This window comes from Mytilus galloprovincialis, chromosome 2, assembly GCF_965363235.1.
Source record: "Mytilus galloprovincialis chromosome 2, xbMytGall1.hap1.1, whole genome shotgun sequence".
NCBI lineage: Eukaryota > Metazoa > Mollusca > Bivalvia > Mytilida > Mytilidae > Mytilus > Mytilus galloprovincialis.
The window spans coordinates 100237808-100261465 of record NC_134839.1 but is presented as its reverse complement, the minus strand read 5'-3'; the positions used below and the strand labels follow the sequence as shown (position 1 = coordinate 100261465).

Genomic DNA, 23658 nt, shown 5'->3' with positions numbered 1-23658 from the left:
GGGAGATAACTGTGTTAGATTAGTAACTGAAGTTCCTGGGGCGAGTTATCGAAGGTACGAGTTTGACATTGGCAAAGGTGTTCTCTGAGACGTCCGCGCACTGTAATAATATAATTTGCGGATTCCCACTCTTTTCCCGTGGTAAGAAATTTGACCTACATTCATATAATGGATATATGTCAATGACATATAAATAATCATAAAGGATCTATATATTAAAATAAGTTAATTTATACTAAAAAAAGTAATTTTTTTCACTTTCATCCTGAGCTGAGACTACTATTCCAAATAGACGTATTTGACACTTGTATGTATGTATGTACTCGAGATTCCGCCAATTTAGACGCACCCCTTGATTGACTGCAAGGGTACAGCGGATCCATGTACACTCCCTAAGGATTAATGGAGATGTGTCCTTTACAATATTATCCCACCACCAGAACAATCCCCACCCAACACCGCCCAAGGGAGCGTGTAGGACACCGGGAAGTCTGTTATTATGGTGGAGGAAGCCGAAGTACTCGGAGAGAACCACCGGGCCACTCGGTGGAAACAGACAAACCAGAGAGATATCAGAAGATTGATCTCCAGGTCAAAGTAGGGGACAACTTTGACCAACCGAGGCCCTCAAAGTACCCATTCTAGTTTATGTATAATTTGTATGCAAATTTGTCTGCCATTACGTAAAATCACACAGGTTCCCGTAAACTTTAACATCATAATTTAAAATATTTGACGTCACAATTTAAAAGTGATTGTTGCTTGACGTCAAAAGGTGATTCGGAGTAGATCTAAGGTCATTCGGAGGCAAGATTCAGCTAAATACCAAAAGTGTAAATACGTTTATTGCTAAAAAATATTTGCGTTTCAATCTGTCAGACAAAGATACTAGATGACAGCCTAAAATAACTATTAACACCTCCCTTTGTGTGCCTGATTGTTTTCTGTTAAATATATTCAATTTCACCTTCAAAATATGGATATATTCCCAACAACCAAATTATGAAAACCTGTTTATAGTTACAGTCCACATGAGTAAAATCAATGTTTTTAAGGAATCAAAGTCATTTTGTACCCAGACCATTTCGTACCACCCATTTTGTACCATAACAAGAAACCATTTCGTACTATAACAAAAACCATTTCGTATAATAACAAAAACTATTTCAACCATAACATAAACCATTTCGTACCATGATCATTTTGTACCATAAGAAAGATTATAATTATTAAAGACCATCTCCTGAGAAAGATATCTATTGATCATTCACATTTCTTAAAAAATAAAAGTTCTTAAGATTTTTTGTAATATCAATTTCTCTCTTAAAATTATTTTGAGTAATAGGATACCTTGCAAGATCCTCATCCCCATCAGACAATTTTGACTTGACCTGTGCCTCATTTCACATGTTTCATAGATCAGTGAACAAGGATTTCAACAAGGTTAAGTTTTGGTGTTGAAGTTCATATCTCAGATACTATATAAGCAATAGGTCTAGCTAGCTGGTATATTTGGTGTATGGAAAGACTGTAAGGTGTACAAGTCCAGATGTCCTCTGACCTTGACCTCATTTTCATGGTTCAGTGGTTTTAGTTAAGTTTGTGTTTTGGTCTTTTTTTTCATATACTGTATGCAATAAGTCTACCATATTTGGTGTATGGAATGATTGTAAGGTGTACATGTCCAACTGGCAGGTGTCATCTGACCTTGACCTTATTTTCATGATTCAGTGGTCAAAAGTTAAGTTTTTGAGTTCCAACTGTTGTGGTCTTTTTTTCTAATACCAAATGCAATAGGTCAACTATATTTGGTGTATGGTAATATTTTATGATTTACATGTCAGTCTCACCTCACCATGACCTTTTTAAACGGTTCATGTCAGTGTTAAGTTTTGAGCTCACCTGGCCCGAAGTGCCAAGTAAGCTCTTCTCATCACTTGGCGTCCATCATCTGTCGTCCGTAGTCTTTGTTGTTAATCTTTTAAATTTTGGTCTTCTTCTAGAGAACCACCAAATGGAATGGAACCAAACATGGCATGAAAGTTCCTTATGAGGTCCTGACCAAGTGTTGTTACTTTGAAGCCAATCCATCATTTAAGATGGCTGCTAGTGGGGGGACATAGTTTAACATAGGACCCTATGGGAAATACATACAAATGTCTTCTTTTAGAGAACCACCACTGAATGGAATGAAACCAAACATGAAACATGGCATGAATGTACCTTATTCAGAACCACTGAATGGAATGATTTACTGTTCAAGATGGTCACCAGGATATTTGATTAAATTACGGGACCAATATTAAAAAAAATTTGGCCTCAATCATTATTTGGGTATGATACTATCTGTTATGATTTTTTTCTATTTTTATATGATTTCTAAAACCAAAGTAGAGTCAGGTGAGCGACACAGTCTCTTGAGAGCCTGTAGTTGTGCTTTATATTTAGGACTTTCAACATAATATCAATGTTAAGAAAAGAAGGCGACATTTCAGAGTGTGCATTCTTGTTATTACTATAAATTGATGCCTGTTTAGGGTATTCTATAATAATACCCTTCAATGGGGATGATACTTATGAGAATCTTCCCCAACCTGTTAAAAAGTTGTGAATAAATTAATACAGAAGACTATACCGGTACAAGAAAAGTACTTAAGTGAGATTATAATATCCGTATATTAGAGATAAAAAACAACAAAATATTAGTACCAAATTACAGAACTCTACCAGTTATTGCAATAAACTTTCTAGAAAACAATTACTAGTATATAACAGAAACTTTGACATGTTGAAGATGGCAATTTTCTGCCAGATGCAGATAAACAGTACATGAAGAAAGTTTTGCCTGTGCAGAATTTCAATCCTGAAAAACAAACAGAATTTTAATTTTGCTACAAACCATGATCAACCATAACTTTTAAATAAAATTAAATAAGTGTTTCAATCTATGCTTATCACCAGATTTACAAGACACAATAATTGAACAACAACAGTATCATAATAATGTTTAGAAATATTGCTATTAAGTTAAAAAGAAATAAAGTATAAAGTTAGTAGTTGTTGGTTTACTCATAATTAAGAAATCATAGTTTTTATTTTCAATGCAATAAAACATGTTAAATTTTATTTATTATCTTGAAGGAAGTGCACAATGGGAGTGTTTGAGAAGAAATCATGTTTTGTTATAGCTGGTGCAAGCAGAGGTCTTGGAAGAAGTATGGCCATAAGCTTTGCTAAGAAAGCCAGAAGGGAAAGTGTAATGATACTACTTTCAAGGGATATGAAAGCTTTAAAAGAGGTTGAAACAGAAATCAAGTCATCTTGTCAGGATGTTAAAGTAGTTGTCAGTGAATTTGATCAAGGAGATTTAGATGAAAAAAAGTTTAGCAATATTTTCGAAAATATTTTTAAAGAAAACAATTTGTCTATTGATAACTTTGAACAGGCAGTTATTGTGCACAATGCAGGGACCTTAGGAGACAACAGTAAATATGTTAAAGATCTGGTTAATGTTTCAGAGTTGAACACACATTTTGGAGTTAACGTGACTGGAAATATTTTGTTGAATTCTGCATGTTTGAATTTTTTTACCCAAGAGAAATTTGCACACAGATATGTGATTAATATATCATCACTTACAGCAGTTAAAGCATTTAAAAGCTTCTCTCTATATTGTACAGGTGAGTTCAGTTCTGTTATGTCTATAAAATTACATAATTTCATTCAATGTGAAAAAAAGTAAGAGGGAGCAACATCTTGTTGTGTTGGGATTTCATAAAACAATTATTGTATGTTGTGTGCTTTTCAAAATTCATTGTGTCACAATTTTAAGTTTTGTGAAAATTTGGTGAGAAAAAAATCACTATTTTTTAGAAATATTCTTTTATTCTATCATTTCAAGTAAATTAATTAAGATGTATAAGAAGGTTAAAATTATACTACTCCAAACTCCTAGTGTCAAATTTACTGTAAGGTAAAATTTTGGGAAAGAATTAAAACACTTGTGGTAAGAGAGATAAGTTATTGTTAGAAAAATTCTAAAGTTACATTTCTAAGGTGAATGGTGTACAGATAATATTAAAAAATAAATCACATATGACAAGTTTCCATCGCAACAAACTATGATAAAATTTGTATATTTTGTAAACATTTTATGATTTTTCTTGTTTCGTATCATCATTTATGTATATTTTGGGCAGAGAAAGTATAATTCCCAGTTCTAAAATGTTTAAAAATGTACTTTTTATTGAAAATTTCTATGCTAGGGTTTCAACAACAAAAATTGATCTACAGGCATTTTATGCTATTCCAAATTAATTATCAGTGTCAAATTTGGGTTATAAGCTTACTTTATATCAGAAAGTTACCATTTTTGGAAAGATTTTTTTGTTTAGGATGACAATCTAAATTGATATGCTTTCCAAAATTGGTTCTTGACGTCAAAATTGTTGTTAAAACTTAAATTTTGGTAATGAATTATATATTTTGAGAAACGTTGAAAATTTGCTAGGATTTGATTGACAATTAAAATGAGGACCAGTATAATATATTCCCAATTGATTTCTGATGTCAGTAATTATTGGATGGACTCCTTTTCTAAATTGTAGCCATAATACTTAGTGCTTGGATTTCAACAAAATTTTACATTTGTAAAGGATACATTCTGGTGTCAATATATATATGAAAATTGACAGCCAATGAACATTTATGCGTTTTTACATCATTGCAGAACAATTTTGTCTGTACCTCATACAATAACATATATCTTCAGATTTCACCAGATAGATTATTTTATGCATAAACATTTTTTCAGTAAAAGCAGCACGTGATATGTTCTATAAGGTTATGACAGAAGAGGAACCCACAATAAGGGTACTGAGTTATGCCCCTGGTCCTTGTGAAACAGATATGCAGATCAAATGTAGAGAAAATACTTCAGACCCAGAGGTTAAACAAATGTTTGAATGTAAGTATTAATGATGCTTCTAAGTTTCTTATTTGAACTAATTGGAGATAAGATGCATATGTTCCAGACCATATGAGTATTTGGACCATATGCGTATGGTCATGACCATATGGGTATATACTCATATGGTCCGACCATACGTGTATGGTCGGGGTGATTAACACTCTTGTTACAGTTTACTTTCAATACTTCTAAACTCTTCATATGATATGACCGTTCATTTAAAAGACGCTATAATATAGGTAATTTTATTATTAAATGATGATCAAAAGATAAGCTAAATAAAAATAAGAAGTTTCACATAGTTAATTTTACTTAATTGTCATATTTATAGTAAACACATTTTATACCGATGGTCGTTCATTACCGATTTGTTATTACGAGTGAATGGCAATATGTCGACTAAAATAATTAAACTCCAAAAATTTCTTAATGAACTTTTACACAAGCAGTCACTGGAAAGTAACATAGTTTATTTAAGTTGTATTGTGAATATGGTGTAGTACAGTCATTTTACGTTATTTGAGACCTAGAGCTTATTGAAAACACCGTAGACATCAGAATGGCCAACAACTTTGGTATCACTGTACACAGCTGCAAAAAGTCTAGCTATAGTTTCACTCGCAAAAAAAAGGTGTAAATGAAAATGATCGTGCACAAATTTCTTGCAAATGCAAAAAAGCTATGATACCTTATGGAAGTGAATGTCACACCAAGCATACATGCAAGAATGTAACTAGCGATGAAAACTAACTATGGCATCAATATTTAATTTTCACATAGTTTTTGGATTATAAAATTAATAAATTGTCATGTAACCATCACTGTTTTTTTTAGATAAAGTTTTTGTATTATTGAAACGTTTATAATGTAATTTAAAAAAAATACATAAATGGTCCAAATACTCATATGGTCCTGCCCGTTAATAGCCAAACGAGTATTATACTCATATGGTCCGACCATACGCATACCGTCGGACCATATGAGTATATGTATATGGTCATGACCATATGCGTATGGTCCAAATACTCATATGGTCCGGAACACATACATTATAATAAACTAGCAACATAAAAAGTTGCCTATAACCATAACAAGTGGAACTGTTTGCTACTGCTCAATATTGATATCCTCATGTTAGTATTCAATTAACAGGAAGGTGAGAATGCATCACACCGTACATTGTAAAGCCATCTTCGCTAGCCAAGGGTTACGATCCACTCCCGCTCTCTTCACCCTTGGCAGATTGAACCAACATTTGTGATATCAATGTTGCGCCATCTATCGGAAGATTAAAGTCACGCCCATTCCGAATACATTATTCTTGACCAATGGTAGCACTTGAACTCTTCAATTTGGAGGTAAAAACACGGTAGCGTCTAGATTCTATCCACTTGGTAAAGCCGGAAACTAAAAAATATACGTCAACATTCATGCATTTGTGCATGAAACATACACAGGAACTTCTAATAGTTGATTAAAACATTCAAGTTGTCACTAAATATAGTCGTATGTTTAGTGATGTAAAGACTTGTTGCACAATAAACATGTGGCAATTGTTTACAAACACATTCTATGTTTACATGTGATCATGTTATAGGCGCTTTTTGATTGGATGCAGCGAGTTTCTACTGCAACCAATAAAAATCCTTACCTTGTGTCTCCGAAATATTATCTCAATCCGCCAAGGGTGAAGAGAGCGGGAGTGGATCGTAACCCTTGGCTAGCGAAGATGATTGTAAAGCATGCTTGCATGAATTTTGATATTAAAATCAGAGTGTTCTGATTTGCAGTTCCTCAATAAAACGTGACAGAAATGTCATACATGGTCATTATCTGTAAGAATTAAGAATATATAAGTACGGTAGATTTATTATTATTCATTGGATACTAATTTTTGTGGGTTTCTTGGGAACAGGCAAACCACAAATTTAAACATTCAATAAATTACAAATGTTCTATTGCTTTGAACACAGACAATGCCAATGAAAACCACAAAATCAAATATCCATATAAATGCTAGTTTTCCACAATCCATGAAACTTGATACCCACGAAAATAAATGAATCCACAGCATTTGATAAACAGGAAGTTAATAAGCCAGACATGTGAATAGCATCACATGGTATAGCATGTTCCATCAAAGTTTGGTACCTAGTTTAAGGAAGCTCCCATTTGTAGTTCCTAACAAATAGTCAGACAAACAGGTGTAAAACAGTATACATTTGCACTTTCAAAGCAGTATATCTAATTTTGATTTACTGTGATAGTACACCTAAATCCTAAATGACTCTGGAGATTTTCATCCCTAAGCCTATATCAAGAAGGCCAATGAAGATTAAAACGGTTCAAAATTTTTTTAGAAAGTGTAGATATTTGACTGCAATAGATGACGATAGAAGACTGAAGCCTTATACATTAATATATTTTTGTTTTGGAGTAACTGCTATTGATATTAGGCCTGATTTACCACCAAACAGTATGAGAATATATTTTTGTTTTGGAGTAACTGCTATTTATACCAGGCCTTATTTACCACCAAACAGTAAGAGAATATATTTTTCTTTCTGTTTCAGCCTTGTACAAGGAAGGCAATGTATTGGAATGTGATGCCTCTATAAAGAAACTGGTTCAGATTTTAGAGACTGATACATTTGTCTCAGGAGCACATATAGATTATTATGATGTTTAATGCGGAAGAAAGAAAAGATTGTTTGTAGACATTTCAACATTAATATTTGTAGCTTTTAAACCTATGATATGTAAGCCTTTATGAAAACAACAACATTAGTTATCTTCATTACTAAAATGTGACGTTATGATAAATTATTTTTACGGAACTCAAGCACCACTCAAAACATTTTTTTGTGAGCAAATAAGCTTCTTTTTGTAATTTTTGTTTTGCCGACATTTGTTCTCTATTATTATTTCTAAGTACCTAGGTATCTATTAGTCAAATTGTCCAGTTTTATGGCAAGTCGGTAATTTTTGTGATTTTTTGTTTTTTCATGTCTGTAGATCTAATGAATGGGAAATATTTTTAACCAAAAACTCATAGATTCATTATAAATCATATATTCAACTTTTAATTCATCAAATTTGAGAATATTTCAAATACCATTCATTTTATGGCCAACATGGCTCCATTCTTTTATAATGGTGATTTTTTTTTCACTTTTAGATTATGCTTATTTGACACTTTGAAATTATATTGATATAACACAGAATGATGTTAATTATAGATTATCGCTGTTTTGCCCATGTCATAGTTGATGTTACATTAAGATTTAAATAGAATATTTAAAAGGTCTTCTGTTAATCAAATTTGCCTGAAATTTCACATGATAAGTATTGGTAACTTTTTTGGACAGGTGAACTGGATACAAATAGAAACCAGAAATTTTAACTTATGAAGATGTTAACAGATTTGTTATATGTTTTGCAAAAATATAGCAATTTGCCAAAACCACCATTGTTATATTAAAGCAGAAAGGTAAAAATCTATGTTGAATTATAAAACCTTTTTTAACTTTTTTTTTTATATTTGTGAAAACAAAAAAGTGAAAATATAAATAGGAAGTTTAACTGAGAAGTCAGTCATCAAATTTGATTAAATCACATGTTGGGATATCTACATGGGTAGAAAGTGCATTGTATTATTTTATTAATATTGCATGTATATATAGCTTTCACATTCCTAGTCTAATTTTTATGCTCCATTTATGGGCAATATGTTTTCTGGTCTGTGCGTCTGTTCGTTTGTCCTTCCGTCTGCCCCTTCAGTTTACAGTTTTTGGTCAACTTGAAACTTATTACACATGTTCCCTATGATATTATCTTTCTTATTTTGATGTCAAATTAGAGATTTTACCCCATTTTCATGGTCCACTGAACATAGAAAATGATAGTGCCAGCGAAGCATCCATGTATTATGGACACATTCTTGTTTATTTTTAAAACCACAATCAATTGATGGCAGGGGATATAGTTATAGTTGTGATTTTTTCCCTCATTTCAGTTATAATTTTATCTGTATTTTATTTATTTTTCTATGAACCAATTATCAACAACCATTTGTTATAGTAATACTGGCTGAACGACTTGGCTAATCTAAAACTAGGTATACATAAAAACCAGAAAAAGTTAACTCATTGGTCCAGTTCAAAGCATTCTCATGCGCCCTTACTGGTTTAAAAACTTTTAAATCTTCATTAAACATTTTCAGAGTCAGAGGTTAAGGATCAAGGACAAATCAGTGTTTGCATGTTAAAGGCATGGAAAGAAATTTATTGATGCTTTCTGGGATCAGAGATGACTGGCCAAGCTGAGGTCTGAGTTTCCAATGTTTAGTTTCATTTTAAATTCTAGAAGAAAAATAGCAATAGAAATCTGTTTTATGTTACATTTGTTATTGTTAAATGTATACCACTCGGCATGTCAATGCTGTACACTTTTGACACTTTTTTGTCAATATTTAAAGAAAAAAAATTAATTTACATTTAAGATACATTCCTTATTAAATATATTTTCTTGATTTGTGGCTATCAGCTTTATATTATTTTTGTCTGTTGGGAATAATAAATCTTTTTGTTTGGAAGTATTATATTTATTAAAAAGAAAATGTGGTACGATTGTCAATGAGACAACTCTTCACAAGATACCAAATGGCATAGAAATGAACAACTATAGATTGTATGTAGCATTCAACAATGAGCAAAGCCAATACCAAATAGTCAGGCCCTGATTTGACAAATGTTAAACAATTAAATCAAGAAAACTGTTGGCCTAATTTGTGTACAAAATAATGAACAAAAAACAAATATGTAACACAGCAACAAATGACAACCACCTAATTACAGGCTGGACAGGCGCATACAGAATGTGGCAGGGTTAAACATGTTAGCAGGATCCCAACCCTTCCCCTTACCTGTGACAGTACATCATAACATTATCGTTTGTTCATTATCTTTAGCTGTATTAATGGGTGATACTAGTTATATTCATCCATCTAGTGTGTTTACCTCAAATGTCAAACCAAACATTTTAAAATTGGTATTTGCTGCTTTTCCACTAAGCACACAATACAAGGGATTAGGAGCAGAGTCTTGTTGGATCATAGTCAGAATATTGTGTTCACTCGAGTAAGATGACATGTCTTCCTGCAGACTGTTTTATTGTGAACTAGTAGGTTAAAAATCAGCACTCGGCATGTCTATCTAGTACAAGGCAGGGTTAGTAGTCATATAAAATTACATGTTCTTCCTGAATATGCAATTGACTTTAAACAGACATCCATCATCTGAAACCATGGTCAAAAAGAAATTCAAAGTTGTAATCAATCTGAAACCACTGTAACAAAGGAATGCAAAGTTGGTATCAATCTGAAACCACTGTCACAAAGTAATGCAAAGTTGGTATCAGTCTGAAACCACTGTCACAAAGTAATGCAAAGTTGGTATCAATCTGAAACCACTGTCACAAAGTAATGCAAAGTTGGTATCAGTCTGAAACCACTGTCACAAAGTAATGCAAAGTTGGTATCAATCTGAAACCTCTGTCACAAAGTAATGCAAAGTTGGTATCAGTCTGAAACCACTGTCACAAAGTAATGCAAAGTTGGTATCAATCTGAAACCACTGTCACAAAGTAATGCAAAGTTGGTATCAATCTGAAACCACTGTCACAACGTAATGCAAAGTTGGTATCAATCTGAAACCACTGTCACAACGTAATGCAAAGTTGGTATCAACCTGAAACCACTTACAAAGTAATGCAAAGTTGGTATTAGTCTGAAACCACTGTCACAAAGTAATGCAAAGTTGGTATCAATCTGAAACCACTGTCACAAAGTAATGCAAAGTTGGTATCAGTCTGAAAAACAACTCACAAAGGAATGCAAAGTTGGTATTAATCTATCTGAAACAACTGTCACAAAGAAATGCAAAGTTGGTATAAATCTGAAACCACTGACCCAAAGTATCATAAAGTGATCATCATACATCTGAAACCATTGTCACAAAGGAATGCAAAGTTGGTATCAATCTGAAACCACCAATCCAAAGTATCATAAAGAGATCATGATCCATCTGTCACATAGAAATGTAGAATTGGTAACATCCATCAGAAACCATTGACCTAAAGGAATGTTAAGTTAGATACATGATTTTGGGGTAAAGATTGCATGTAACGCAATCAGAACCCTATGTTACTGGCTTGATATCTAAATCTTCCAAGGCTGATCACTACCTTTTTGATACAAACAATATAGTGCATTGATCATAACATTCTATGCATCCTATCCATGAAAATTTCTAGAAATTCATCAATGTTATATATGCTCAGATATTCAAGTCACAAAATGATGGTACACTTGTCAAGAAAATCAGGGCTGTAACTAGGGCTCAAATTCAGGGGAGGCAGGGGTTTGGGAGCTGCCAAATGAGGCTCCTAAGAGTGGGGCCCCCCTGCCATTTTTTTTCTCTCCTTAAATGGCTAAAAATGACCTGCTTTCCTTCGATTTCCTTACTTTAAGAAACATCAGTATTGCTTGAACCTGGAAGCAATTTTTATGGAAAAACAAGCTGAGATTGCTGTTCGGGGTGAACCAAGGCTCTGTCTTGAAGGCAGTACAATGACCTTTAATTATCAACATAAAATACATTGTGACCACAGATTTTTTTCTCTCATTTAAATCAGTGGCTTAAAATGATCAGTTTTCCTTCGATTTCCTTACTTTAAGACTCATCAGTAATGCTTGATCCTGAAAGCAATTTTTATGCAAACAATTGTTATCAGTATTTAAAGATATTTTTGTTAGAAATCAAACTCGTAAGTTAAAAAGAACATATAAAGCAAGATCACAGAAAGCAAGATATTTTTTTATCGAGAACCTTGAATTTCAATATTGTTGAAAGCTGAACAGACATGTATATAATTACTACCAGGGACTTTCTATATTAGTATATTACTTAGTATAGAAAGTCCCTGCTACAACGAATTGGAGTGCAGCTACTGTCTGTTTAGACACCATAAATTATCCAACAGCAGATTTAGCCGGTAAAGAATTTCCAATATAAAAGATTCATTAAGTGTTTTTCATTTCTAGTTTTTTTATATTGATTAGACCGTTGTTTTTCCTGTTTGAATGGTTTAACACTAGTCATTTTAGGGCCCTTTATAGCTTGCTGTTAGGTGTGAACCAAGGCTCTCTTTTGAAGACCGTAATTTGACCTATAATGGTTTACTTTTACAAATTGTGATTTAGATGGAGAGTTGTCTTATTGGCACTCATACCAATTCTTATGTCTATTCACCCTCTTAAATTTCATTCCATTTGTGAATAGTCATGGTCTTTTTGTCAGTATGAATGATTTCACACTTCAGTGGCATTGTGCCAATAATATGCCTTTGTTATTTCATTTTCAGACTAATGTTGATTTGATCAGTTTCTTACATGTATGTTTAAACGAGGTGTTTAGAAATATCACAACTATAACAAAACCACAATTTAATCAGAAAATATTACAAATATAATGTATAACAAAAGCACTATTAAATCAATCTATGGAATTATTACTTTATATAAATCATAAATTGATACATATATTTATCAACAGTACATTATCTTATCTTACACCCAGTAAGTATAAAACAAAACTCCCAACCATCAAATATATAAAAACCTCTCAATTATCAATTGCACCACATTCAAATATACCTTAACATACCAAAACAAAATTATATGTATTTTGTCTTTTCAACAGATTTTTAAATCTTCAAGGAATGCATGATTTTTGAATTTTGCAAAAAGAATATTGAACACTTCTACTAATAAAACTCATATAATACATGTATAATCAAAAAAATATTTTATACCACCACTAACATCACAAATAATTTTCAAATATTAAGTAGCATTTTTTCAATAAAACCAAAAAAAATGGATGAAAAGGGACGACAATGTTTTTGCTTTTACCTTTGTAAAATATGGTTTAAATCATGAAGACCCAAAGTATAAAATATCACACCATGCTGTAAATAAATTTGTTAATAATTTGATTTTAATTCTAAATATTAGGCCAATTAAAATTAATTGCTAGATTTTCATCCCCGCCCGCCCCTCTGAAATCGTCCCGCCCCGATTTTTTTTATTTAACAAAAATACGATTTCCGGATTTTGTTCATGTCCGTTACCGGGAACCATCGATAATTTCGTTTCATTCAAAACTTCCTGTTTCAAATTTCGTTTTTGTATTTCTTCGAGTAATCAAACGAAAATGATTAAGTCGACATATTCTGCTGCTCTATGATGACAACATCATCTTCCGAGAATAGTGATTGATAACGAGAAGAGCATGAAATATTCGTGTTACGCTGAAACGCAAATTGCGGTAGTCACAACTGAATCGAAAACCGTGTTTTTTTCTTCATTTAATATACAATGACTTTGTGTCAGGAAATGTGGACTGTGAATGATATCCAAAGCGCAAGAATCGTAGAACAAATTGGTAAAAAAACATGACTGGATTAAACAAATTGACACAAGCACGAACTTATTTGATTTATGACCGTATATTGAAAAAAAAAGTCGACAAACACGCATTTTAATTATAACAAGCCCTTGGCTGTTGTTATTTTGTTGACCAACAGCAAACACCCTCTGTAACTGTCCCAATACCTTCAATTTAGTCATTAAACAACAACTACTTTTTGGTTAAGTTCTTGTTTTACATCATAATTACTTTCAACACTGAGTTTACATTTTATTCTGTACTCACAATACAGTTTGTACTTGTGTTGCATACAATTGTACCAGAGACATATATACACATATATATATGTATATATGTCTCTGATTGTACCAATACATTTTATTGATTTTATGGGGACTACAAACCATTGCTTAGAAAGCAAAATAAATTTGGTGTAGGTATAGTCCAACTGAAGAGAGCATTTCTCTTCTTTTTGATGTATACTATAAATAGGTTTCTAAAGCGGCAATTACATGTATAACAGTGGTTGCCAATCAGGGATTTTTATTTAAGAGTTTAAAAATAGTGTAGAATTCCTTATACAGCATGTATATACATTATACAAGCTTGTTTTCTACTAGCATATACCCCGCGGTATGAAGAACTCGTGACGAGGGTATCATATGAAATAAAATTTAAAAAATAAAATCCTTCCACCCGCCCCATTTTTTTCAAAAATTTGGATGAAAATCTACTAATTAATTTTAGTTGGCCTTATGCAAATATTAATCTTTTTGTTTTTCTATCATGTTTCAGGTGTTTGACTTACTATAACTTTTATTAAACAAAATTTAAACAATTTCTTATAAATAAGAGCATTGAAAACTTATTCAACATTAAAAAAGTGTAAAAATATATTAGTTGCCTTCTAAGACTATTGCATCAGAATGTGAAACAAAATTTATATAATATAACTAATAACAATTTAATGAAACGAATGCCAGTTATATTTATAACCTATTTCTTGAGACATATATTTATGATAAGGTCCATGTGCTGTAGCATTGATTAATGGTTTATCTTTAAACTCAACAGTACATCCAGCCTGGGTTTTACATGGTGCCATTTCAAGTTCGAACATTATCACATTATTAACAGTGTTTGGAGCCAGGTAAGGCTTTGGTACAAACAGTCTTATTTGTGGTCCAGCAATGGGCCAATATCTTCCTATGTTATACGCCATGTTACTCCTTATAATTGTCTGACCCTGAAAGTAAAAATATTTTATAATATATACAAATAGGTTTAAAAGATACTGATATAGTTTATTTGGATTTAAAAATAAAAACAACACAAAATAAAAATTATTTCATGTGAGGTGCAAAATGATGGTTTGGATAAGTTGGATCAAAATGTTGTACCCTACCCATCAATATGATTCAAATCAAAAATTTATGAGAAAGTAAACCAACTAGTCAATTTTAGATCAATATGATATCAATATGAGAACTGACTACATTACAGAGATGTGGGTAAACCTTAAGGAGACAACATCCTAACAATACAACAAAGTCATCAGAAATTAACTTACTGTTTACCTTCCAAGAGCCATTGTGGACTCAGATTCAGGTATCATCTGAATTATTAGAAGTTATACTTTGTAAGTTAATTACCTTTGACCAGGTAGTGGGATCTAGATAGGTATCTTGAGGGTCTGTAAGGGTTGGCATTTGTCCTACATAAATAGAGGGCGACATAAATCTCCCATCCTTACTGTAATAAGGTGTTCCAATACTGAAAAATATGATTTAAATAATTATTAATTCAACAAAGATCCAATTGTTTATACAAACATGAAAACATACAATTTGCTATGGAATAAAATCATTTACAGTCCTCAAGGTCAAGATATAGGATTAGATAGATATCATCTTGTCATCATCTTCCTCCTCAATATAAAATTACTAGATATTTTCATGAAATGTAATGATATACATGTACAGTCTTTATTTTCACATTTGTTCAGTTTAATAAATATGCATTATCATTTCTAAGTACCTTTTAAATGTATCTGTACTTGGTTCAAATAATTCAGGAGATACAGGATACATTTCCCAGTCTGTTAATATTGTGGTTCCTATGGTAACATTTTGTATGATACCCTGTTAAAATAACAAACAAAAAAAAACAAAGTGGTTTCTTTCCAAAACATTTCAGGTAAGGAACTTTCTATAAAATAATGACATACCAATTCATGTATCAAAGAAGTTAGTATTGTTAATGGACATTAGCTGTCAAATTCATGTTCGCCAATTGAATAACTAGATTTTACTGAATAGACAATTAATTATATTGTACTAACTATATGCAGTTCAAAACCCTTATATATGAAAAAAGATAAAAAGATTGTTCTATCTCAGATTTAAATTGAAACCAACATTTGATGTCTGAGTCAGTAGTTTCTATGTTGAATTTGATTTATAATAAAAACCAAATTGTATGGCAATTATGACAGTTTTGTCAATGGTGACCTTCATTTTTGAAACAGATGTCTGATTAAAAGTATTCTTCAACAAAATGAAACTAGTGATTTCAAAAAAAGTTGCATATCTAAGAAGTGACACTGATTTCTGGTCTGAAGTTTATATCAACTTACTTCTACCACAACTTAGCATTGTCATTTTCAAGAGATACCAACATACCTTAGTATTGTTATTAATACCAGATCCAAAGTTTATATGTCCTTGGTTCTCCACTAATATATCCAATGTTTGACCTTTCTTTGCTGTAATGCTTAAAGATAAATTATGTATTCTTTCCCTAATCACCAGACCAACAGGAACCTAAAAAATATAACATGATTTCCAAACAACAAATATTGTGTTCCTATTAAAATTGGTTATTGAATAAAATATCAACATAACAAATATGTATATCAGAAAACATTTGACAAAAGAACACTTTGAATATTTATATCATTATAGTCCTCATTTATTGAGTTTATCTAGTCATAACTGGTAAAACACTATGTAATAAATTTCAAGGTCTCTATCAAAATTCTGTTCTTTGACTGATACTCCATTTTCATATATTCTAATGAATAATATTATGCTTATTTTAAAATTTGCCTTCATTGATTTTGAATATCATACAAAAATGTGAAATCTCTAAGTAGAATCAAAATGTGCTTTAAATAACAACTGTAATGAGAAAATGCTATTGTACCTGGTCTTTCATAACATATCCTCATTTCAAGGCGCATTAGAAATATTGTCCCATATCCTCTGTCTCGGATCCCAATCACTGACAGATTCTGAGCTGTGGGGTAATTTTACCTGGTCTATCATAACATATCCTCTGTCTCTGATACCAACCACTGACAGATTCTGAGCTGTGGGGTAATCTTACCTGGTCAATCATAACATATCCTCTGTCTCTGATACCAACCACTGACAGGTTCTGAGCTGTAGGGTAATCTTACCTGGTCTATCATAACATATCCTCTGTCTCTGATCCCAACCACTGACAGATTCTGAGCTGTAGGTAGTGTTTTCTACAGGTGGTTTTGGCGTGTAATGGCGCCCTGCCGCGATTTCTCGAAGCCCTGCCCTTTTTGGGAAAAAAAAATTTGCGCCCTGCCCTAATTTTGTCGAAATTCCTGACGCCATGCCTTTATCGTCGTAATTAACAACTGGTACTGAAAGACATATTTTATGAATACCGCTCGAGTTATTTCCCTTCAAAACAAAAGTTCACTAGGTCGCCATTTTGTAATCGATTTCGTAATCAGCTGATTAGCAAACTGCAATAGATTGAATAGTGAATACAGATACTAATCACGGGTCCTGATTGTATCCCCCAAGTCCCAGAAACATCGTTTTGCCTAGAAGATTAATGAAAAAACATCGATGTGATGCTTAGATAATTTTTTTTTACAGCTGATAGATTTCTAATTTACATAATTTACATTGTTTGCATGGTTGAACAAGCCAATGAACGGCGATCTGACATGAGACATTTGTCAAATTGAAAAGTAAAAATTCTTTGCAAACTATTTTTTAAATACAAATGCTTGACTGTACCTTAAATGAAATGAATAAAAATCCAAACTAAATTATTAAAAGCAGAATAATCCAGAAAATAAATGGATTCCTTGATCAAATGTTTTCTTTTGTTTACAAACATGTCACATGATCATTTTAGGCGGGAAAAATACTTGGGGAAAACACCTAAGTAACAGACAACTATGTCTGGCTATTTATAGACATTTAAAATAAACAGCTGATATGGTAGTGCCATGAAAGTAGTAAAACTTGTTGTATCTATATTAATTTAATTTGGAAAAGGGTGTAGAGGGGAAGGGGTTAATTTGTAAAGTTATTTTTTTTTGTAATTTAATAAATTTTAGTTACTAAAAATGACCCTGGATATCAGGGAATGTGTCAACCTGTTTTTAAGGAAAAAAAGGAGGATTTGTCAATGACAATTGATATGACCAAAGCAATATTTTTATATACATGTATATGACATAGTGCTTTCTTGTTTTTAAAGAACTGATTTTGTTTTTAATTGTGTTTATTGTTTTAAATATTTCATATATATATGTTTTACACACTTTTTCTTGTTTAACAATTTGTTTTAATGATTGATTACAGATGTATATGTCCTTTTTATAGTATTAAACTAGTATGTTTTAAATGAATCCATTTTATAGAAATTGCCTGTTTATGTTAAGTAAGTGCCCTAAAATTGTTGTCCATCGCGCTTAATGTGCCCTCTGAGCTAACAATTACCCTGCCCTTTTTAAAAGCTGCAGGAAACACTATGTAGGGTAATCTTTCCTGGTCTTTCATAACATATCCTCTGTCTCTGATACCAATAACTGACAGATTCTGAGCTGTGGGGTAATCTTACCTGGTCTATCAAAACATATCCTCTGTCTCTGATACCAACCACAAACAGATTCTGAGCTGTGGGGTAATTTTACCTGGTCTATCATAACATATCCTCTGTGTCTGATCCCAACCAATGACAGATTCTGAGCTGTAGGGTTATCTTACCTGGTCTATCATAACATATCCTCTGTCTCTGATACCAACCACTGACAGATTCTGAGCTGTAGGGTTATCTTACCTGGTCTATCATAACATATCCTCTGTCTCTGATCCCAACCACTGACAGATTCTGAGCTGTGGGGTAATCTTACCTGGTCTATCATAACATATCCTCTGTCTCTGATCCCAACCACTGACAGATTCTGAGCTGTAGGGTTATCTTACCTGGTCTATCATAACATATCCTCTGTCTCTGATACCAACCACTGACAGATTCTGAGCTGTGGGGTAATCTTACCTGGCCTATCATAACATATCCTCTGTCTCTGATCCCAACCACTGACAGATTCTGAGCTGTAGGGTTATCTTACCTGGTCTATCATAACATATCCTCTGTCTCTAATACCAACCACTGACAGATTCTGAGCTGTGGGGTAATCTTACCTGGTCTATCATAACATATTCTCTGTCTCTGATACCAACCACTGACAGGTTCTGAGCTGTGGGGTAATCTTACCTGGCCTATCATAACATATCCTCTGTCTCTGATCCCAACCACTGACAGATTCTGAGCTGTAGGGTTATCTTACCTGGTCTATCATAACATATCCTCTGTCTCTAATACCAACCACTGACAGATTCTGAGCTGTGGGGTAATCTTACCTGGTCTATCATAACATATCCTCTGTCTCTGATCCCAACAACTGACAGATTCTGAGCTGTGGGTAATCTTACCTGGTCTATCATAACATATCCTCCGTCTCTGAAACCAACCACTGACAGATTCTGATCTGTGGGGTAATCTTACCTGGTCTATCATAACATATCCTCTGTCTCTGATACCAACCACTGACAGATTCTGATCTGTAGGGTAATCTTACCTGGTCTATCATAACATATCCTCTGTCTCTGATACCAACCACAAACAGATTCTGTGCTGTGGGGTATTCTTACCTGGTCTATCATAACATATCCTCTGTCTCTGATACCAACCACAAACAGATTCTGAGCTGTAGGGTAATCTTACCTGGTCTATCATAACATATCCTCTGTCTGATACCAACCACTGACAGATTCTGAGCTGTGGGGTAATCATACCTGGTCTATCATAACATATCCTCTGTCTCTGATACCAACCACTGACACATTCTGAGCTGTGGGATAATCTTACCTGGTCTATCATAACATATCCTCTGTCTCTGATCCCAAACACTGACACATTCTGAGCTGTAGGGTAATCTTACCTGGTCTATCATAACATATCCTCTGTCTCTGATACCAACCACAAACAGATTCTGAGCTGTGGGGTAATCTTACCTGGTCTATCATAACATATCCTCTGTCTCTGATACCAACCACAAACAGATTCTGAGCTGTAGGGTAATCTTACCTGGTCTATCATAACATATCCTCTGTCTCTGATACCAACCACAAACAGATTCTGAGCTGTGGGGTAATCTTACCTGGTCTATCATAACATATACTTTGTCTCTGACACCAACCACTGACAGATTCTGTGCTGTAGGGTAATCTTACCTGGTCTATCATAACATATCCTCTGTCTCTGATCCAAACCACTGACAGGTTCTGAACTGTGGGGTAATCTAACCTGGTCTATCATAACATATCCTCTGTCTCTGAAACCAACCACTGACAGATTCTGAGCTGTGGGGTAATATTACCTGGTCTATCATAACATATCCTCTGTCTCTGATCCAAACTACTGACAGGTTCTGAGCTGTAGGGTAATCTTACCTGGTCTATAATAACATATCCTCTGTCTCTGAAACCAACCACTGACAGATTCTGAGCTGTGGGGTAATCTTACCTGGTCTATCATAACATATCCTCTGTCTCTGATACCAACCACAAACAGATTCTGAGCTGTAGGGTAATCTTACCTGGTCTATCATAACATATCCTCTGTCTCTGATACCAACCATTGACATATTCTGTGCTGTGGGGTAATTTTACCTGGGATATCATAACATATCCTCCGTCTCTGATCCCAACCACTGACAGATTCTGATCTGTAGGGTTATCTTACCTGGTCTATCATAACATATCCTCTGTCTCTGATACCAACCACAAACAGATTCTGAGCTGTGGGGTAATCTTACCTGGTCTATCATAACATATCCTCTGTCTCTGATACCAACCACAAACAGATTCTGAGCTGTAGGGTAATCTTACCTGGTCTATCATAACATATCCTCTGTCTCTGATACCAACCACAAACAGATTCTGAGCTGTGGGGTAATCTTACCTGGTCTATCATAACATATACTTTGTCTCTGACACCAACCACTGATAGATTCTGTGCTGTAGGGTAATCTTACCTGGTCTATCATAACATATCCTCTGTCTCTGATCCAAACCACTGACAGGTTCTGAACTGTGGGGTAATCTAACCTGGTCTATCATAACATATCCTCTGTCTCTGATCCAAACCACTGACAGGTTCTGAACTGTGGGGTAATCTAACCTGGTCTATCATAACATATCCTCTGTCTCTGAAACCAACCACTGACAGATTCTAAGCTGTGGGGTAATATTACCTGGTCTATCATAACATATCCTCTGTCTCTGATCCAAACTACTGACAGGTTCTGAGCTGTAGGGTAATCTTACCTGGTCTATAATAACATATCCTCTGTCTCTGAAACCAACCACTGACAGATTCTGAGCTGTGGGGTAATCTTACCTGGTCTATCATAACATATCCTCTGTCTCTGATACCAACCACAAACAGATTCTGAGCTGTAGGGTAATCTTACCTGGTCTATCATAACATATCCTCTGTCTCTGATACCAACCATTGACATATTCTGTGCTGTGGGGTAATTTTACCTGGGATATCATAACATATCCTCTGTCTCTGATACCAACCACTGACAGATTCTGAGCTGTAGGGTAATCTTACCTGGTCTATCATAACATATCCTCTGTCTCTGATCCCAACCACTGACAGATTCTGAGCTGTAGGGTAATCTTACCTGGTCTATCATAACATATCCTCTGTCTCTGATCCCAACCACTGACAGATTCTGAGCTGTGGGGTAATCTTACCTGGTCTATCATAACATATCCTCTGTCTCTAATCCCAACCACTGACAGATTCTGAGCTGTAGGGTAATCTTACCTGGCCTATCATAACATATCCTTTGTCTCTGATATCAACCACTGACAGATTCTGAGCTGTGGGGTAATCTTACTTGGTCTATCATAACATATCCTCTGTCTCTGATACCTGGTCTATCATAACATATCCTCTGTCTCTGATACCAACCACTGACAGATTCTGTGCTGTGGGGTAATCTTACCTGGTCTATCATAACATATCCTCTGTCTGATACCAACCACTGACAGATTCTGAGCTGTGGGGTAATCTTACCTGGTCTATCATAACATATCCTCTGTCTCTGATACCAACCACTGACAGATTCTGAGCTGTGGGGTAATCTTACCTGGTCTATCATAACATATCCTCTGTTTCTGATACCAACCACTGACACATTCTGAGCTGTGGGATAATCTTACCTTGTCTATCATAACATATCCTCTGTCTCTGATCCCAAACACTGACACATTCTGAGCTGTAGGGTAATCTTACCTGCTCTATCATAACATATCCTCTGTCTCTGATCCCAACCACTGACACATTCTGAGCTGTAGGGTAATCTTACCTGGTCTATCATAACATATCCTCTGTCTCTGATGCCAACCTCTAAAAGATTCTGGGCTGTGGGGTAATCTTACCTGGGATATCAAAACATATCCTCTGTCTCTGATACCAACCACTGACAGATTCTGAGCTGTAGGGTAATCTTACCTGGTCTATCATAACATATCCTCCGTCTCTGAAACCAACCACTGACAGATTCTGATCTGTGGGTAATCTAACCTGGTCTATCATAACATATCCTTTGTCTCTGATACCAACCACTGACAGATTCTGATCTGTAGGGTAATCTTACCTGGTCTATCATAACATATCCTCTGTCTCTGATACCAACCACAAACAGATTCTGAGCTGTGGGGTAATCTTACCTGGTCTATCATAACATATCCTCTGTCTCTGAAACCAACCACTGACAGATTCTGAGCTGTGGGGTAATCTTACCTGGTCTATCATAACATATCCTCTGTCTCTGATACCAACCACAAACAGATTCTGAGCTGTAGGGTAATCTTACCTGGTCTATCATAACATATCCTCTGTCTCTGATATCAACCACAAACAGATTCTGAGCTGTGGGGTAATCTTACCTGGTCTATCATAACATATACTTTGTCTCTGACACCAACCACTGACAGATTCTGTGCTGTAGGGTAATCTTACCTGGTCTATCATAACATATCCTCTGTCTCTGATCCCAACCACTGACAGGTTCTGAACTGTGGGGTAATCTAACCTGGTCTATCATAACATATCCTCTGTCTCTGAAACCAACCACTGACAGATTCTGAGCTGTGGGGTAATCTTACCTGGTCTATCATAACATATCCTCTGTCTCTGATCCCAACCACTGACAGGTTCTGAGCTGTGGGGTAATCTTACCTGGTCTATCATAACATATCCTCTGTCTCTGAAACCAACCACTGACAGATTCTGAGCTGTGGGGTAATCTTACCTGGTCTATCATAACATATCCTCTGTCTCTGATACCAACCAAAAACAGATTCTGAGCTGTAGGGTAATCTTACCTGGTCTATCATAACATATCCTCTGTCTCTGATACCAACCATTGACATATTCTGTGCTGTGGGGTTATTTTACCTGGGATATCATAACATATCCTCTGTCTCTGATACCAACCACTGACAGATTCTGATCTGTGGGGTAATCTAACCTGGTCTATCATAACATATCCTCTGTCTCTGATACCAACCACTGACAGATTCTGATCTGTAGGGTAATCTTATCTGGTCTATCATAACATATCCTCTGTCTCTGATGCCAACCACTGACAGATTCTGAGCTGTAGGGTAATTTTACCTGGTCTATCATAACATATCCTCTGTCTCTGATACCAACCACTGACAGATTCTGATCTGTAGGGTTATCTTACCTGGTCTATCATAACATATCCTCTGTCTCTGATACCAACCACTGACAGATTCTGAGCTGTGGGGTAATCTTACCTGGTCTATCATAACATATCCT

The 23658-nt window shown here is 34.4% G+C and overlaps 2 protein-coding genes across 5 annotated transcripts in view; one reads left to right on the top strand and one right to left on the bottom strand.

Moving 5' to 3' along the window:
* Positions 1-12: 12 nt before the first annotated feature.
* LOC143065120 (sepiapterin reductase-like) lies at positions 13-9563 on the top strand. Of its 2 annotated transcripts, none has more exons than XM_076238489.1 (4): positions 13-141; positions 3142-3680; positions 4814-4966; positions 7543-9563. In XM_076238489.1, exons 2-4 carry the CDS (start codon positions 3152-3154, stop codon positions 7656-7658), a joined length of 798 nt encoding a protein of 265 aa, XP_076094604.1. In that variant the 5' UTR covers positions 13-141; positions 3142-3151; the 3' UTR covers positions 7659-9563. The 2 variants fall into 2 exon arrangements, with proteins under 2 accessions (XP_076094604.1, XP_076094603.1); XM_076238488.1 differs by lacking the exon at positions 13-141 and adding an exon at positions 264-632.
* Positions 9564-12458: 2895 nt separating this feature from the next.
* The window catches only part of LOC143065117 (beta-galactosidase-like), a 31217-nt gene continuing 20017 nt past the window's right edge, over positions 12459-23658 (bottom strand). For all 3 annotated transcript variants that reach the window (XM_076238474.1, XM_076238477.1, XM_076238476.1), the window contains 4 exons: positions 16140-16280; positions 15496-15599; positions 15111-15231; positions 12459-14704 (listed from right to left, as the gene is read on the bottom strand). In XM_076238474.1, the coding sequence (XP_076094589.1) occupies positions 14423-14704; positions 15111-15231; positions 15496-15599; positions 16140-16280 (648 nt within the window). In that variant the 3' untranslated portion in view covers positions 12459-14422. The remainder of the gene's footprint in view (positions 14705-15110; positions 15232-15495; positions 15600-16139; positions 16281-23658) is intronic.

Coding starts and splice junctions, on each gene's coding strand:
- LOC143065120 (XM_076238488.1), top strand. CDS start 403: ATGGAGATGTGTCCTTTACAATATTATCCCACCACCAGAACAATCCCC. Junction 633..3,141: donor GACCAACCGAGGCCCTCAAA/GTACCCATTCTA, acceptor ATTATCTTGAAG/GAAGTGCACAATGGGAGTGT. Junction 3,681..4,813: donor CTTCTCTCTATATTGTACAG/GTGAGTTCAGTT, acceptor ACATTTTTTCAG/TAAAAGCAGCACGTGATATG.